At 47.5% G+C, this 18,804-nt stretch overlaps 1 protein-coding gene and 1 non-coding gene across 3 annotated transcripts; one reads left to right on the top strand and one right to left on the bottom strand.

Annotated features, from left to right (window-relative positions):
* Positions 1-4,989: 4,989 nt before the first annotated feature.
* LOC132002326 (U6 spliceosomal RNA) lies at positions 4,990-5,097 on the bottom strand. Its single transcript, XR_009399823.1, has one exon. It is a non-coding gene; the product is annotated as a U6 spliceosomal RNA (small nuclear RNA).
* A 1,522-nt stretch (positions 5,098-6,619) lies between these two features.
* On the top strand, positions 6,620-17,978 carry ZNF436 (zinc finger protein 436). 2 transcript variants are annotated; one of them, XM_059376608.1, is made up of 4 exons: positions 6,620-8,973; positions 10,266-10,357; positions 11,165-11,291; positions 13,504-17,978. In XM_059376608.1, exons 2-4 carry the CDS (start codon positions 10,325-10,327, stop codon positions 14,754-14,756), a joined length of 1,413 nt encoding a protein of 470 aa, XP_059232591.1. In that variant the 5' UTR covers positions 6,620-8,973; positions 10,266-10,324; the 3' UTR covers positions 14,757-17,978. The 2 variants fall into 2 exon arrangements, with proteins under 2 accessions (XP_059232591.1, XP_059232590.1); XM_059376607.1 differs by lacking the exon at positions 6,620-8,973 and adding an exon at positions 9,564-9,632.
* The last annotated feature ends 826 nt before the right edge of the window (positions 17,979-18,804 follow it).

The raw sequence follows: 18,804 nt of genomic DNA, 5'->3' as shown, positions 1-18,804 counted from the left end.
GAGGAGCCTGTTTGGGGTATGATGTTAAGAGTCTGTGTCGACAAAGCTCTTGCAGAAGCTCAGACTTCAGAGCCTCAAGGCTAAGGTGTCATGTCTTGGACTGTAGGCTGACAGTCCTTTCCTTGGAGTCCCTTCCCTCGCGTCCCGACCTCAGCTTTTTCTGAGTTGAAAAATACCAGCCAGACACAGATCTTACCCCACTCCCACTCCCGCCCCAGAGGCACATGTGTGGAACAGCTGGGACCCAGCTTGGCATCGGCAAATGGGACTCCCACACTGTATAGAAAGATCTCTTCCCAGACTCTCTGCTATCCGCTGTTTGTAGCTGACTTCAGGGCCTTTTCAGGACTCCAGACCTGGTCCCTCCAAGCAGGGAACACATCTTCTTGAGCTCAAGCTTTCTGAGCAAAGGGTACCACAGTGCCCAAGTTCTGCAGATCTTGCGGCTCAGGACCCCACCCAGGCCCTGGTGATTCGCTCTTCACAGCTCCATCTGCGGCCCAAGCTTCAGAGGAAGTCTGCAGGGCACAAGGGGACTTGTCGTGCTCCTCCTGCAATGACACTGGCTTGCTTTTTAAGCTGATAGGAGGAACTTTAGGCAAATCTAGAACCTTCTGGAAAAGTCTCGTGAGCGGGTCTGATGAGCCCGTCCTGGGTCTCAGTCCCAGACTATCCCTAGCCTTCTGACAGCCCCAGGCTGAGCCTCCTAGATTCTGTGTTTCCTAAAATGGCCTCAGTACAGAAGCCTGTGAACTCCTGACAGCTTGGGCAAGTCACTCAACCTCTCTGTGCCGCTTTCTTACCTGTGATTATGGGAGCGGCGTGAGTGCCCACCTCACAGGGTGCTGGTGCAGAGGCGGCTGGCTTCTGTCTGCCTTAGTTCCCTCAGCAGGGCAGCTGTTAGGAGTAACTTCTGCCCATGTTCCTTATAATGCCCGGGTCTCATCTGCCCTGGGATTGATTTCTGCCTTCCGTCTTCCACCCATCACGTGCCTCCTCCTATAGATGAAACCTGTAAGGAAACAGTGCAGAGAAATCCGCCACCGTCTTCAGCCCTCCCCGAGTCATGTTTGGGGGGCCGTGTCCTTTGGAAGGATGGAAAATCTTCTCTCAGAAGATAAAACACACACAGCTTATCAACGGCAGAAGCAGGAACAAAACCTTGGTCTTCTGCTTCCTGTCATTGTACCCGAAGCTGTAGAAGCTTCGGGGCCGTATGCAATGCTCAGCCCCTACCTTCCAGGAATGCCCAGCCTGGCAGGGAAAGAAACCATAAGCGGTCTTCCACATTGGACAGGATGGATAAATGCCATCCGTACCTGAGGTTCGAGTATGACCCCCCCTGGGACTGTGGAACCCTGTTGTTTACACAGCCAGGTGCTTCTAAAACTGGCCGGGATCCCCTTGGGATCCTGTTAAAAATGAAGATTCTGATTCATTGGGTCTGGGCTGGGGGAGGGGAGCCTGAGATATTTCTCTTCTTTCTTTTTTTTTTTTTTAACTTTTATTTACTTATTTTTAAGAGAGAGAGAGAGAGAGAGAGAGAATGCATATGCGAGCAGGGTGGGGAGAGGGGGCCGTGGGAAAGGGAGAGAGAGCATCCCAAGCAGACTTCACGTCCAGCTGGGAGCCCCATGGGGGGCCCAGCCACAGGACCCTGAGATCATGACCTGAGCAGAACTCAAGGGCCAGACACTTAACCGACTGAACCACCCAGGTGCCCCCTGCCTTTTTTGGGTTCACATTTATTTATTTATTTATTTATTTATATTTTTTGGAGATTTTTCATTTCTTTTTTTTTTAAATGTTATTTATTTATTTGACAGAGATCACAGGTAGGCGGGGGTGGGGGGGGGATGCAGGCTCCCTGCTGAGCAGAGAGCCCGATGCAGGGCTCAATCCCAGGACTCTGGGATCACAACCTGAGCCGAAGGCAGCAGCTTAACCCACTGAGCCGCCCAGTCGCGCTGAGATTTTTCATTTCTTACAAGCTCCCAGGTGTTGCTAATGATGCTGTCCACCGACCAGGCTCTGAGTAGTAAAGGGTTTAGATACGCAGCTTTTTCTTTGCATGATGGAATCCTCCGTCCAAATGTCTAGAAACCAAAAGCAACAATAATAAATAAATAAATAAATAAATACTTCAGGCTGCTTCAGGTGGCCCCGTGGGGTCACGGTCTCAATACCCATTGTGTTCCTGGTGTCGTGGGGACTTACAGCACAGGAAAAAAAATACAAACCCTGACTCTCCGCCCTCAGTAACCTTACTATTTACAAAGGAGATGAGTCAGATAAAACAGCGCAAGAACAAGTCGGCTCCAGTCCGCACATCTATGCAGTACACCTCTAGGCTCACAAAAGGACACAGAAAAGCATGAATAGGCCTCAGACTGTGTTCATCAGCAGACATCAATATCCTCCCAACTGGCCTTCCTGTGTCCACTCTGGAGTCCCTCCAGTCCATGCTCTTCCCTCCACTGCCCAGAATAGGCTTTTCAAAATTGCAAATCTGATCACATTATAGCCCCGCCCCCGACACCCACCGCCTTTTAGGCCTTCTGTCCCCCCCACCCCCCCCCCCCCTTCGCCCCCTCCCCCCCCCCCCCCCCCCCCCCGCCCCTGCATTTCGCAGGAGCAGGTCCCACAGGGCTGGCCTCTGCCCTGCCCCCATACTTTGTGCTCCAGCCACACTGGCCATGCTGTGTGTCACACAGTTCTTGCACAAAGCCTGTTGGCTGGGACTCCTGATTTAACCCCATCGCCTCCTTCATGTCCAAGACGAGGGCGCGAGCGGCAAGGGAGTTAGTGTGAACTTCTGCCACTGGGAAGGCTTCCCAGGGGAGGGGAGACTGCTACCTTACAGGAGGAAAAAGGCAAGGTCAGGGAAGGTGAAACACAGAGGCAGTGGCATGGCCGGTAATGTCATGGCCAAAAGACCTTGAAAACAAAATACATTCAAGATCTTAGAACCAACTTAGAAGATATTTTCTAAAGGTTACAGGAACGTGAAAGACTATGGAGTGAGAAATCTTTCCTCGTATGCTCATTCACACTACCAAATCTGTCTTTAGCCCTAAGATTCCCTTAGCTTAAGACTTACGTCACCGGAGTGTCTATCTGGATTTCTCCTCTCAATACGCTGGCCCTCTCCATACAATTAATCTGAAACTAAACTCACATCTTCTCTTTCTGTAAGTGCCCTCTTCTTGTATATTTGTCAGCTAGATGGCTTTCTAGAACCATCTCGGACCCTCCCCTTGCCCTCTTCTCTTTTGTCAGTTACCGATTCTATTGTCGCTCCCTTGTTCAACCCTGCCCTCCCCCAACACTGGCAACATTCTTTCAGGGTTTCTTTTTTCCTGCACTGATGCAAACACCTTCTACCGGCCTCCTAGCTCAAAGCATCCCTACCTTACCTGCCCCTGCCCTGCCTGGCTCTGAGCATCGTTCTCCCCACCGCGCCAGTCTCCTCCCCTGCATTTCCTCCAGCGGCCAAACAAAACTTAGACTCCTTAGTTTGACTTTCAAAGCTCCTCTCCTGTCTTAGGTGGCTTATCTTTGACCTCTGCTGCCCCTTTGCTCCAGCCTGTGGGAGGTGCTTGCCCCGTCCTTGAAAACCCGATGGACCTTCCCAGCTGTGACTGCCTATTCTGATTCCTCCTCCCTCTCCCCGTCCTAATCTTACCCATCCTTCAAGGCTCACCTCAGGTGCGTGTTTTGTTTTGTTTTTTAATTGAAGTAAAGTTGACAAACATTCTTAATGTCACATGTACAGCCTAGTGATTTGACAAGTGAGTATAGTCACCATTTGTCGCCAGACAGCATTATTAACGATGTTATTAACTATATTCCCTGTGCTGTACTTTTTGTCTTCATGACTTATTCTGTAACTGAAGTTTGTACCCCTTAATCCTCTTAATCCTTTTGTTGACCCTTCCACTGCCTCTCTTCCCAGAGGCACCTCTTCTGTGAAGACTTCTCTAATCCCCTGGCCATAAGAGATGGTCCTGGGGGAGGGGGGGCCTGGGTGGCTCAGAGGGTTAAAGCCTCTGCCTTCAGCTCAGGTCATGATCTCAGGGTCATGGGATCGAGCCCTGCATCAGGCTCTCTGCTCAGCCGGGATCCAGCTTCCCCCCCCTCCCTCTGCCTACCTCTCTGCCTACTTGTGATCTCTCTCTCTCTCTGTCAAATAAATAAATAAAATCTTAAAAAAAAAAAAAAAGATGGTCCTTGGAACTCCCACAGCGTGGTGACACTTGAATACTTACGCTGCATTCTACCATGGTGATGATGGTGACGATTTCGTTTCCCAGCATGGATAACATTTATGTTGTGAAATTATTGACTAGCCAGGTATCTTGGGCACATTATGAAACTTCTCCATGCCTCTGTCTTACCTCTGGAAGATGGTGGAAATAATGGCACCTGGCCCAAAGGGTTGTGAGGATTCGTTACAATCATACCTGACATGAAGTGCTTGATCAGTGAATGTTAGTGATTGTCATTACTGTGAGTAGAGGGGCTTACTTTATATTGTCCCCACTAACCCTCAGACCCCATGAACTGGATTACTAGGATTATATTCTCTTGTTTTGTGTTTTAAAAGAGTTTAGTTTTAAGTAATCTCTACACCCAACTTGGGGCTCAAACTCTCAACCTCGAGATCAAGAGTCAGATGCTTTACTGACTGAGCCAGCCAGGTGCACCCTTCAAAAAAAAGATTTACTTAGAGAGAGAGAGAGCCTGTGTGCACACATGCAGAGGGCGAGGGGCAGAAGGAGAGAGACCATCTGAAGCGGACTCCATGCCTAGCTTGGAGCCCCAGGTAGGGCTTAATCCCACGACCCTGAGATCATGACCTGAGCTGAAATCAATAGTCAACACTTAACTGACTGAGCCACCCAGGAGCCCCCAGGTGCCCCTTTTTAAAATTGTGACAACACATAGATAACATAAAACTTATTATTTTAACCTTTTGGGGGGGCTTTTTTTTTAATGGAATGCGTCACAGATTTGCTTGTCATCCTTGCGCAGGGGGGCTTGCTAATCTTCTTTGTATTGATCCACTTTTGGTGTATGTGCTGCCAAAATGAGCACCTATCGTAACCATTTTTCAGTACACACATAGTTCAGTAGTGTGAAGTACATTCCCATCATTATGCAGCCCATCTCCAGAACATTTTCATCTTGCAAAATTGCACCGCTCTACCTATTAAGCAATTTCCCATTCCCTCCTCCCTGAGCCCTAGGCAAGCCCTAGGCAACTATTCTGCTTTCCATCTCTACGAATTGTATTATTATACTTTTTAAAAAAGATTTTATTTATTTCTTTGAGAGAGAGAGAGCGCGCATGTGCAAGGGGAGGGGCAGAGGGGGAGGGAGAAGCAGACTCCCCAGTGAGTGGGGACCCTGATGTGAGACCAGATCCCAGGACCCTGCGATCATAACCTGAGCCAAAGTCAAACACTTAACCGACTGAGCCACCCAGGTGCCCCGTATTATCATACTCTTCACAAAATGAGGATACCAAAGTTCAAAGAGTAATTTGCTTCCAGGGGACAATCTGGACTGAACCCAGGCTGCTGTTCATGCTCTTAAGCCACTTTGAAATAGGGCTTCATCTCAAGAGCATCTGCGGTGTGTTTTACTTCCCTCATAACAAGGATGGTGCCCGTGTGCCCAGGCCCTCCTCTGTGCCTCTGTGTTGCTACCATTCTCACATTTAATTGTCACAGCAAGCCCCACGGTCATTGTGAGGGGCTGTGTCCTGTCTCCCCGCAGTGTCTGATACCGAAGAGAGACACAGGAAGCACGTTCGGTGAACGGGGGCCTATCCAATGCTTTTAAGTAGACTAACTCACACTAGATAACTTTGTTGTACGTTTTTAATGCAATTGCTTACATTTTGGGGGAAAATGTTGATTGTCTCAGGAGAAAACCAGCTGAAACTCTGGAGCTCGTAAGGAACTTCCCAGGCCTCTCCACTCCCCCTCCTCCTGCGAGTGGCTCTGCTCTCCGCACCCCAGGCCAGCCCCAGTCTGCCACCCCACCCCCACCCCGACCCCCATCTGCACCTCATCACCAGCTCTGTTGATCCACAGGCCAAAGGCTGAGGCAGGCAGGCAAGGGGACATAAGAGACTGTCCCTGCTCGGCTTCCTCCCCCGGCCACTCCACCCACACTCTTCCTCTAGCCCAGCACAGTCCCGGCCATCCTGGAACAAGCTGTGTCCTTTCACGTCTCCCTGACTTCGCACATGCTGTTCTGAAGACTGGATGCCTTCCCTCGTTCTCCACCTCCAAGACTCCTACAGTCTCTGCGAGCCAGCTCAGATGTCACCTCCTCTGGGAAGCCTCCTCCCCTGCCCTGTGCTGTCTGCCCGCCCCCTCCTCTGCACAGACTTGCTCATCGTATACTAAGGCACTTGGACCGCAACGAGCAACCCGCGACCCGGCGTCAGTGTGTCCCCCTGTCCCCAACTCCTTGTGCTCTGCTCGGAGTAGGGGTCAAGGGGAACCCAGGGCGCTGGGATTTTTCTTGATGCTCCTAGGACATGTGAAAATAAGATGGCAAAACAAGTTCACAAATAAATACTGAGGCATATTTTTCCACGTTTAATACATTAATGGCTTCTAATACAAAAAAAAAAAATCACACCATAATTGTGCTGCTCACAAGATGATTAAAGGATTTATTAAAATATAATAATGTAGGGTGCTCCACAGGCATAGTAGTCTTTGTTAATAAGAAACAAGCTTAAGGGCACAGAAAGAGGGTCTTTGATCAAATTGGTCAGTGGATCTGACATAACGTATAACCCCATTCGGAGATAATGTCAAAAGCCTAACTTGGAGACCCTGGCCCAGTGGTTCTTCTGGCCCCTTTCCGTGATGAGGGGCTCTGCTGCCCCCTCTGTACCCAGTAGGTGCTCAGTGTTGGCCGAATGATGGGAACACGTGCAGCTTTCCAAGTTAATTATTGAAAATTCTCATACAATAAGTATTCCTGAGAAACAATGAAGTCCTGAACAATGGGGCAGGAAGCCACCTCCTTCTCCAGTGACCCCCCCCCCCAACCCTCAGAGTCCCGCTGAAGGCTGCGGCAGGAAGCCCCTCACCCGCCGTCTTTCCCCCCTTCTTCCCCAAGGGCACCAAAGGCAGTTGGGCTTTCCCTTTGCTCTCAGCCTCTCTTCTCCTCCGCCCTCTAAGGGTCCCAGGTGAAGAGAGAGAGAAGCACTTACTCGCAGAAGGAGGCCAGCCCCCAGGCAGGCCTGAGGAATAAAAGAAACAGTGAGAGGACAAAGAAGGACTTAGAGCACTGGAGCTAGGGGGAGAAAGGGCTAAGGAAGTTTACAAAGCAATCTGTCAGAGAAGGGATGAAAAGGGAGCCCTGCTGGGCTGACAGGCTCAGGGGCTCAACTCACCTTAGGCCCAATTAGAAATGTGCAATTACTGCACCAAAGTCTGTACTGACCCCACGCCCCACCCCCCTTTCCTTGTCCTTGTGGAGAAGTTTCCCTGAGCGTGAGGTCTCCACTTTCTGAGTTCTGGCAGCTTCAAATACCTCTGCTCTACTGGGCTCAATCTACCAATTTGCTTGAATCCACCAAACCGGCCCAACTTCCAATCCCCTCTGGATTTCCAGCAGAAACACCACATGAGGGGAAGGCCACCAGCAGATTCTCACAGCTCCTGGGCCACTCTGACTTCCCAGGTTTTCTGAGCCAGTGAAAATATCCACAGGCCTTTCTGGAAGTGTCCCCCCTACCCCCGCCACCAAAGGCAGGATAAATAATAGTAACAGCTATTATGTGAGCGTTCCTTCTGCGTAGTGCTTTATGTCACCTCACTCAGTGCTCACCACCAACTGAGGGGCGATTGCTCTGTCTTACAGAAAGGGAAATGGGCCTGCGGAGATTGAATCACTTTCTAAAGGACAGCTAGCCAGGATTCCAACTCAGGTCTGTCTGACCTCGATACCCCACGCTCTTCCCACTGCGGACACCGTCTCTTGGGGACCTTCCAAAATTCCTTTTTCTCTTTCTTTCTTCTTCTTCTTTATTTTTTTGTGTGTGGTACCCAAATAAATTTCAGATGGGGTAGGATGGTATAATTCTGAGCTATCTAAAGAATTCCTACCCTCACAGCTGGGGATGAGGAGTGGGAGTGGGAGAGCCAGCCTCAGGGCTGGGTAGGGTCCTAGCTCTTTTCAGACACTTGAGTAATTTAACCATAAATAACTGGGCACTGGGAACAGGACACTCACTAATAAAAGCATAGCCTGGAGTCATGTTGGGGGTTGGGGGGGGGGGTGGAGAATTCAAGTCACTCAGTGGGTGGATATATCTGCAAAACAAAAGAAAAGCCCCTTTCCCAGCCCAGGCAAAGAAGTCTCCTGTAAAGTTAGAGACAACAGGCTTCTGGGCACGTAGCCAAGGTTCTGGGGATATTTATAACTTGAAGAGGGTGGGAGTCCCTAATAAGCTGCTATATTCTTTTTCCATCACTTCCCTCTCCAAGGCTACAGCGAGCTCAGAGCTCTTCCCCACGCAGAATGCCTGCCTTCCCTAGTGCTCTGCTGCCATTGTCTAATTTTCTCATCCTGGCTGGGGAAAGGGAAGGCTGCAAGCCCTTCCGTTCGGAAGAACTCCAGTTGAATGCAGCTTAGCTGCTGCTGGTGTTTCTTGGCTAGCTGCTGTGGTCTCAGCGATCTGCCTATGAGTCTGTGGTTTCTCTGAGCTGCCTGAGAGTCTGTGAGTCTTTGGGATCCGCCTACGGATCTCTGGGCTCTGCAGCCAAGTCTACGGATTTGAAATCTACCTGCGGGGCTGAGATATCCGGGATCTGCCAGTGATCTCCAGAATCCTTCCAAACACCCGAAGTCTCAGAGAACTCTGCCTGCGGATTTGGAATCTGTTTGAGGCCTCTCAGATCTTGGAGCCGGCGATCTAGTGGATCTTTTGCGGGTCAGGAGGTAAGTCTGTTCTTTCCCCAGCTGGGTTTTTCGGCTTCCCACCTTCAGCCGGTCAGGGACTGCTAGCATCCTGAAGGTCCGCCCGGCTCAGGGCTCCGAGGCCCAAGAACTCATCCGTGCAGGAAACCGTCAGAAATCCTTTTAGGAGACAACCCGTCAGGGATGATAAGGACGACTCTTCTCAGCCCTGAGGCCGGACTCGCTCCTCCTTCGGCGCCCTCCCACCGTCGCTTCTGTATACCCTCAGGGTTTTCGCATCCCCTCTACTGGGCGCAACTTAACCCGCCCCTCAAGGGGCGCCCTCTTTAGAAGGACAAGGTTGGATGCCTCTATAGGGTTAACAGCGGTGGAGCCGGGACACCCCCTGGCCAAGCCGCGTACCGCACTAGCCAGCGCGCCCGCGGCGCAGGGTCTCCTGGGAGTTGTAGTCCGGGTAGCCAGTGAGAGTGCCGCAGGCTCTGCTGGGAGACGTAGTGCGTGGGCGGAGCTCAAAGTTACAGCGCTGCCGCTGAGTCTCCCCTGGGGAGTGGGCGGCTGCCGCTTTCCTCTCAGGCCCCGGCTGTCAAATGAGGGCCAATCCCAGAAGAACCCAACACAGGCCAGCATCTAAATTAGGCCCGAAGTCGAAGTTAAGGCCCGACTCAAGATAAGCTTCTAAGGTCGTGAGGAGATGCAGGGCAACCTCTCTGGCTTAATCGGGCTGTAGTCTCCAAGTGAAGAAAGCGGAAGATACTACGCCCTGGCTAGGAGGACGTGCTTCTTTCTTCACCCTTTTGTTCTTTTCCCTCCTTGGTTTTTGGCCTCTGACTGGCCTTTGTACGCCAGAATGGAACTCCAACTCCCGGCAGGCCACGGGGACAGGCGCAGGCGTGATAGGGTGCTCAGCCGCGCTCAAGAGGCGGGCCTAATGTTCGCCATCTAATTGGCAGAGCGTTTTGCGAGCCTTGCTCGCTGATTGGTTAAGGTAGCTGCCGGAAAGGGCCCAGCCTCGAGATGGGAGAGCGGAGGCGTTCTGTGGGCTGGGCTGAGAGCCTCCTCCCCGAGACAGCATCGACTTGACCCCCCGGCCCGGGAGAGCCCGAGCCAGGGGGCTGTCTTAGTAAATTCCTGCAGTGCCTCCACCCTACGGTGGCGGAAACACAGAGGGCGGGTCGCGCTCGAGGGTCAGGGAGGAGAGTGACCCGGCCCGGGTCCAGGGCCCTCCCCACCCGTCTGGCGGCCAGAACTCCAGCCCTGGGGAGTGGGCAGGGCCTGTTTTCTGTGCCTGACGCCCTGCTTTTCGCCTCCTTTAGCGCTGTCTGCTAGCTGCTTTCCTGCTCTCTCTTCTTGGAGGCGAATCCTTGAGTCCGAGATGGCAGCCACCCTGCTCATGGCTGGGTCCCAGGTAAGCCGGGGGTGGCTTCTCGGACCCTGCCTCTGCTTACCCACCTTGTCCCGGCGTTTCTTTGCTCTGCAGATCCCTGTTGGCAATTCCCTGGGATTAGTAATTCACTCGCTTCGGTATTCTGCCTCCAGGAACCTCAGTATCAGGCCAGTATAGCCACAGACAAACATTTATCGAGCACCGGCTGTATACCTTTAAATACCGGGGAGACAAAAGATGGATGAAACGGGCCCTCCCTGCCTGCTCACAATCTTTAGGGAGACAGACGACGCATCCGGTTAACTGTAATAGGACGTGATAACAGCTTTATTTGTCGTAGGAACTAAGTGCCAAAGTGCCAAGTGGTGTGAGAACCAAGAAGTGGGAGTGATTAATGCTGGAGAGTCCGAGGGAGGAGTGGAACGGAGCAGGGGGTGGGGGCACAGAAGAACATTTGGTACTGGAACAGGGCCTTAAAGAAGTGTAAGATCTCACTAGTCTGAGAAAGAGATTCCAGGAAAAGAGGAACATTGTGAGTAAAGCTATGGAATGATGTAGGTGATGCCTGTGTTCTGAGAAAAGTACCGCTAGAGGATAAAGTTCTGGAGTAGGCAGGGACATCTGGCTATGGAAATAGCAGGGTACTCCGCTGGTAAATGGCTCCCTTCTCTACCACATCTCTTTTTTTGTCTGCTTATTTCTTCTCTCCACTCTTCAGTTAATTCCTTTTGCCTTCTCAACGATTCTAGCCATGTCTCTAATTTCAAGAAGAAAAACTGGTACTAACCTCCAGATACCAAGTAATGAGGAAGCATTGTGTGATTTCAGGCACCTGTGACATTTGAAGATATGGCCATGTACCTCACTCGGGAAGAATGGAGACCTCTGGACCCTACACAAAGGGACCTTTACAGGGATGTTATGCAGGAGAATTATGGAAACGTCGTCTCATTAGGTAAGTAAGGATTCTCTCTCTCTCCACCCCCACATTTTCAAGACTCTCAAAAATGGCTTAACTTTTACAATGCAACCTAGTTGTTTGATTTTTAAAGCAATTAATTGGCTATTGGCTTGAGTTCTGTCCACAGGCAAATCTTTTGAGTGTAGAAACATCAGGTCATATTGTCTAAAAAGAAAAACTGTTTCTGCCCATTTTAGAAACATTCAGATTTCTTATGCCCTGAGTCATCTACCCTTCTCCAGCCTGTTTGTACAGATCACTGACCAAACAGGTCTAACATAATGGTGCGTGCCAGGATGTAAATGCCCCTGTAAATGGTGATTTTACTGCAAGATTGAGGGGAGTTCTGACCTAGGTTCATGGGAGGGCAAAAAGCCACATTTTTGTGTTTGTTTTGGCTTTAAGCCCTAGCTTTGGCTGACATCCTTTATTTATCTGGAGCAGGTACTTGTCTAGAGGTGATTCAGAGTTGATCGTAGGTTTTGAGTGTGTCAGATGTTCAGGAGAATCATGAATAGAATGATCACAGATTCTATTAGGCAGGGAAGTGAATTTTTTTGATGGTCTGCAGACCTGTCTACTCTTGGCTGTCCTTTGGTATGGATGTAACTAGAATAAATAATATATTCTTGAGCTGAATGGTGTTTGACTCACTTAGTCTCTTGGTAGCACTTGACAGAAGTTAGCAACTGTGTATGGTTCACTAGGCTATCTGCCATTCATTAGGAATAATTCTTTTTTGGAAACCCTTATTTCTGTAGCCTTTCCCAGAACAAAAGGCAACTATGAGGGGTTTCATTTTAAACTTGGGCTCTTCCTGATGTTCCAAGATTCTTGGATCTTTCCTTTAGAAAAGTAACTAGAAATGAAGATAATTACCTAGATGTATTGCAGTCTCTAATCCAAATATTCCACTCAATCCAACAAAAGAATGAAGTGAGAATCTTAAAGAAATGTGAATTTATATGGCTATGGTCCAGCCCAAGTAGCACTTGTTAGAAGAATGGAAGCATGAAAGAACACACGCACACACACACACACACACACGCACACACAGAAAAACAAGTTCCTGGAAAATTTGGCACTGGGTTAATAATATTTACAAGGTTTCTTTACCTCAAGACTTGTCAGAGCCTTTAATGTGTTAAATGGCATGTGAATTTCTAAGAAGAGGCTATTAGATGCACCATGCACCAAATGAATTTATCCATGGACCCTTTTCTTCCAGCATACCTACTAACCTCTTTGTTGAAGGGTATGCTAAGAAACACAACTTAGAAAATACAGTGTCTGGTAGAAAGTTTCTTGTAGACAGTCGTTATATACTTTCATTTTCATTTGCAGACTGTATTTCATTAATGTCGGGAATGTTCTGAGCTGTTTTTGCATCCTCCAACCTTCCCTCCTCTACTCATACTAGGAGGCCACTGGAAAGTAGCAAGTAACATTCGGCAGTCACCTCTCCTGTCAGTTAAAGACTTGCGATAGCCAGACAAAAATGTGTTTTTCCCATAGTAACCCAGTAGATTCTTAGTAACTGTGACATGGTAATAATGAAGACTTGAAAAGTTAAGAACATAACAGACAATACAATCACGCATAAAATATCTAGCCCCTTGGCTTTTAGAGATTCTAATATGGAGTCTCTTATATTTTGTGTTTTCTCTTTCTGGCTCTTTTCTTTCAAAACACCAGGAATATATATAATTTTCTTAAAGAAACATTAACTCTAGTGGCACAGAGCATGAACCGTGATTAGATAGACCTGGGTTTTAATCATGGCTCCACCATTTACTACTTTATAAGCCTGCACAAGTCACTTCTCTCGTTTTTTTTTTGTTTTTTTTTTTTTTAAGATTTAATTTATTTGTCAGAGAGAGCAAGTGCACAAGCAGGGGCAGCAGCAGGCAGAGGGAGAAGCAGGCTCCCTGCTGAGCAAGGAGACCGAAGTGGGACTCAATCCCAGGGCCCTGGGATCATGGCCTGAGCTGAAGGCAGACACTTAACCAACTGAGCCACCAAGTGTTGCCCTTCTCCGGGTCTTGGATTTAAATCATCATAGAGTGGAAATCATCATAATGCCAGACTTTCAGGGTGGTTGAAATAATGGGATAAAGAACTTAGCACAGTGCCTGCTACACAGTAGATAAATTTTTTGTGTGTATTTGCCAGTATTATTATTATGACTATTTGTGCTTTATTACAGATTTTGAGATCAGGAGTGAGAACGAGGTGAATCCAAAGCAAGAGATTAGTGAAGATGTAGAATTTGGGACTGCCTCTGAAAGACCTGTTGGGAATACTGAGGAAAATCCTGAAAATGAAGAGGCCTTTGAAAGTGGGGATAGACCAGAAAGACAGTGGGGAGATTTAACAGCAGAAGAATGGGTAAGCTATCCTCTTCAACAAGTCACTGATCTGCTTGTTCACAAGGAAGTCCACACAGGCATCCGATATCATATATGCTCTCATTGTGGAAAGGCCTTCAGTCAGATCTCAGACCTTAATCGACATCAGAAAACCCACACTGGAGACAGACCCTATAAGTGTTATGAATGTGGAAAGGGCTTCAGTCGAAGCTCACATCTTATTCAGCATCAAAGAACACACACTGGGGAAAGGCCCTATGACTGTAATGAGTGTGGGAAAAGTTTTGGAAGAAGCTCTCACCTCATTCAGCACCAGACAATCCACACGGGAGAAAAGCCCCACAAATGTAACGAGTGTGGGAAAAGTTTCTGCCGACTGTCTCACCTAATCCAGCACCAAAGGACACACAGTGGGGAAAAGCCCTATGAGTGTGAGGAGTGTGGGAAAAGCTTCAGCCGGAGCTCTCACCTAGCTCAGCACCAGAGGACCCACACAGGTGAGAAGCCTTACGAGTGTAATGAATGTGGACGAGGCTTCAGTGAGAGATCTGATCTCATCAAACACTATCGAGTCCATACGGGGGAGAGGCCCTACAAGTGTGATGAGTGTGGGAAGAATTTCAGTCAGAACTCCGACCTAGTGCGCCATCGCAGAGCCCACACGGGAGAAAAGCCGTACCACTGTAACGAATGTGGGGAGAATTTCAGCCGTATCTCACACTTGGTTCAGCACCAGAGAACCCACACTGGGGAAAAGCCATACGAATGTAATGCTTGTGGGAAAAGCTTCAGCCGGAGCTCTCATCTCATCACACACCAGAAAATTCACACTGGAGAGAAGCCCTACGAGTGTAACGAGTGTTGGCGAAGCTTTGGTGAAAGGTCAGATCTAATTAAACACCAGAGAACCCACACTGGAGAGAAGCCCTATGAGTGTGTACAGTGTGGAAAAGGTTTCACTCAGAGCTCCAACCTCATCACACATCAAAGAGTTCATACGGGAGAGAAGCCGTATGAATGTACTGAATGTGAGAAGAGTTTCAGCCGGAGCTCAGCTCTAATTAAACATAAGAGAGTTCATACTGACTAAGTCCTGTAATTAACAAGAAATGATTCATTTGAAGGTACAGTTTTATTTGATATACAAGAGCTCTCTCAAGACTGAGCTTCTTTTACCATACTGAATTTCCATGTGGGCCACAGGTTAAAACATCAAAGAAGATAAGCCATTTGCAATTCTGACCCACAACTCTGGGAATGTTATCTCCTCCTCCAAAGTAATGATTTTTATTCATTCGATATTAATGAAGTACTTCATCAAAATCAACCCCACAAATAACTGGGAATCGGAAGACCAGGGGATAAATGCTGGTAAATACTCAGGCCTGGAAATGGAGTAAAACTTTAAAAGTTATTTCTCTCGTCCTTGGCCCAAAGAACTATGCTAGGGGAAATGTTGGACTGTAATAGGGTGGTCACAGCTGCTTCAGAAAAAGACAACCAGAGACTGCCCAAATTGCCACACCTATTCACTCTCTGTAGTAGTTGGGCACACACATCTTCCCCTTCAAAAGGCTTTTTCCTTGAGTTGCTCATGCATTTGTCTCTTTCCATCTTCCTGAGAGCAGGATTCTGCACGATGAAGGCAATGATCAAAACTTTTCTCATTATTTCTAATTTAACTTTATTAAAGCTTGCATCTTTGGAGAAGCTAACTGAAGATACAGATTGAAAGGAAAAATGAGACACAGGTTTGGGGACCAAGGAACTCATCAGTGGTGGTGACTTTAGCAAAAGAGATGCCCACTGTTGTTCTCGCCATTAATCAGAATGTATTCATTTTCTTTGGGAATCACTGTAGGGAACATTGTAGGGAAAATATCTTCAAGGAAAGCTAGGACCATACTGATGGTGGAGTGTAAGGAGCAAGTGGAATTGACCACTTCAGGGAAGGAAACACAGAATTCCTCCCCAAGGAATACCACCGGTCCTTTCTGTGTTCTTCCCCCTCTGCCCTTTAAGATCAATTCTCCTTATACTGCTAACTCTAGAATTTGATAAGGGCCACATCCCAGTGTTCATCTTGGCTTGCATAAGGGCATGTGTAATGTACAGTAAAACGTGTATTCTTGTAATTTTTCCAGTAACGGAAACTGTATTCACACAGAATTAGCATGTTCTTGGGTGATGTTGATCATGTGACAGAGCTGCAGACAACTTCAGTGTGAGAAATGTCCTTTTGTTTTCATTATTTTCTAAGGAAAAAAACTTAAACACTAGTGCTCTAGTGTGCACTCTCCTGTAAGATCTGTCTTTGTACAGAACTAAGCACTTGTTTCTGTGTATCAGCCAATTGGGGGAGACAATGACCGGATAGAGAGGTTGATTGTCCTGTTCTCAGACTGAATTATCTTCTCTTTGGCCTAGTCACAAGGAATTAATAAACCTAGATAGGAATGTATCTCCATCCTCTCAGTCTACAGAAACATGTAGTTAAAATGAGAGTTGACCCAATTTAAACCTGTTAGTGTCAGATCCTCTCATCCCAGCTCACCATAGGAATTAAGAAATACCCCAGATGTTGATGCTTACCCAGGCTTTTGGGGATGGCAGTGTGAGGGGACTAGAGTAAGGAATATATATTTTTGAGAGTGCCCCCAAGTTCTTCCTACTGTGCTTTATCGTGAGTGTTGTAACATTTGAAAAATACTTCTGCCGTAGGTCTTTGGGACTTGGTGTGTTAAGGGAGCCAGTGGTCTCTCGGGGAGTCTGCTAAAATGAGTCATGAGGACCCACAGCTGTGTGGGCCTGCATCCTCTGCAGTGAGTGACAAAGCCTTGAAAGTAACACCACCACTCCCTGAAGGAGGTTTCTTTATTATGTCGCCTCCCCTACTGAAATATAAACTGGGGCAGGGAGCATGTTTTGTGTTCTATACAAAAATCTAGCTGATGGTGGGTATTCATATTTTAATTGTTGAATGACTTACATGTTCTTGATGACTCAACTCGAGTATGTCTTTTCCCGTGTCAGTGTTGCTAATGGTTTTAATGACTAGCAAAGTTCTCCTGTTGTTTCTGTGAGCCACAGTGGGCATCAGCTTTGGAGTGGCCCCAGAAGACAGCATCCTCATGACCCAAGTATATATCACTCCCGTTTTCTTCCCCCACTCTTCTGCCTCGCCCCAAGCTGTTCCTGCTGCTGCTTTTAGCTTCTTAGAGGTGAGTGGCTCAAGAAGAGGCTTCTAAGTGCCCCAGCCTTCTCTCTATATGCCTACACTCCAGCTGGGAAATTAGAAGGGCAAGGGCCAAGACCACCTGTTTCCTCTCTTTTTTCCCAACTGCTGCCCATTTGCCGTGTTGAACTTTGTGTAGAACTTATGCATCAGACTCTCTTTGCTAATGCTTTTTGCATGTCTTCTGCTCCCCAGTCTCTGGCTGCTTCTGCACATACCCTGAACACTTTGTGCCTGTTTTCTATGGTTGTGGAGAGTGAGTGAATAAGTAAGTGTGTAGAGCAGTTTTTCGTACGGTATTGGTCGCAGTTATGCTAGTGTCTACATCTGTATTCTAACAATATTCTATAATTAAAAGTATAATTTTTAAAAATCAAAACACTGAGAATTATTTTAGTCATCCAGCACTGATTCCTAAGATGGCATTTCATCAGATTCATTAAAATGGGCATGACTGTCTTTACATTAATGCATTTGTACAGATGTTCTCGTGGAAATGGGGGTGTACGTTGTTTTCACACATGGGTGAGCCCTCTGGATATTACCAAAATTTGGGAAGATGCAAAAATCTGGGTAGTTTCCTATAAAGATTGGGCTGGTAGCAAAAGAGCATGGAAATAATTTGGTTATGAGAGGCCCATTAGCCTTGGAGAGGGAAAAAAACAAACACATCCAAAAGCAGAAATGAGAGGAGGCCTTTGTTGCTTTAAGGAGGTATTTTTGGGTACCTGTTGAGAATGCTGAAACAATTTCTACTGAACCAGTATTGGGATCCCAGAACAGATAACCTCTCAGAAACAGTCAAAGGCTCTCTGTTCACGACAGTTAGTTTGCCTAAGGCAGTGATTATGTATTACTAGGGTGTGGCTATGTTTTCAAATCACTTACAAGCAATTTTCTTTGATGAATACCTTCTTTAAAGGGAGGACCAGGCTAGGCAGAGGGAGGGAGTAGAAGTGCTTTAAATTGAGGAAAAACACAAATACGGAAGTAAAATTGTAACTATACCTATTGCCAAAACTTGGAAACGGAAAGAGGTTTTATTAAAACCCTTTTTAAAATTCTATTTTTCCCTCTACGTGATCAGCAGTTTTTATTTCTGGGAGGAAACGTAAAAGGAAAACCCGGGCTCACCCGGAGCCTCTGCTCTAAAGGTATTTGATATGTTAATGCTTCACCATTGTTGTAAAGGAGATTTCCTTCTGTGGGATCTGTTCTCTAAGAGGCTAGGTTAGGGCTTTGCTTCCAGGCCGCTAGGATACTGATGAACGCACTGAAATGATAATTTGCTAAGTGGTTCCCTACTGTTTCAAAAGTTGGTATTATTTAAAAAGGAGTTCCTGTGCCCTGGGATAAATGGACTCTTTGAAGCATTGGTTAGATACCCATCCTTATGATAGCCTGGGCTACCGCTTCTCTGTTGGGGACTCCAAGATAAAAGGTCATTAGTGAAAACCACTGAGGAGTGAAACTAACAGAAGAAAATTACCTTGTTGTGACCTAAAATTGTTTCATAGTTAATCCCATTTTAAAATCTGTTTTCCTAAATGCTTCATGTTCAAAGTTTGTATCATTTTTCAGCATCTCCAAAGGTGGTTTTGTTTTTCCTTCTGGGGGGAGATTGAGGCTGATAACCTCAAGATCTCACTCTGAGTTTCACAGTAGCCCTTGCGCCTAACTGCCTTGGAGACCCCTCCATCTGGAAATGACCCAGGCACCTTAAAGTCAATGCCCCACGTGACCTTCGCATTTTCCTCCACCAGCTCCCAGCTGTCTCTCCTATAATTCTTCCCCTCCCTCCCTTCTTTCCTTCCTCCTCTTTCCTTCCTTTAGATTTACTTATCCATTTGAGATGGAGAGGGGGGCGCGTGAGAGAGAGTGAGGAGAGGGGCGGAGAGAGGGA

The sequence above is a fragment of the Mustela nigripes genome, chromosome 14, assembly GCF_022355385.1.
Source record: "Mustela nigripes isolate SB6536 chromosome 14, MUSNIG.SB6536, whole genome shotgun sequence".
Lineage (NCBI taxonomy): Eukaryota > Metazoa > Chordata > Mammalia > Carnivora > Mustelidae > Mustela > Mustela nigripes.
The sequence above is the reverse complement of the archived record's forward strand: the minus strand, read 5'-3'. Positions and strand labels throughout refer to the sequence as shown.

What these genes read in the sequence shown, in the direction of transcription:
- ZNF436 (XM_059376608.1), top strand. Translation starts at nt 10,325, where the DNA reads ATGGCAGCCACCCTGCTCATGGCTGGGTCCCAG. An exon ending in TGCTCATGGCTGGGTCCCAG is followed by an intron (nt 10,358 to 11,164) that starts GTAAGCCGGGGG and finishes GTGTGATTTCAG; the next exon opens with GCACCTGTGACATTTGAAGA. An exon ending in TGGAAACGTCGTCTCATTAG is followed by an intron (nt 11,292 to 13,503) that starts GTAAGTAAGGAT and finishes GCTTTATTACAG; the next exon opens with ATTTTGAGATCAGGAGTGAG.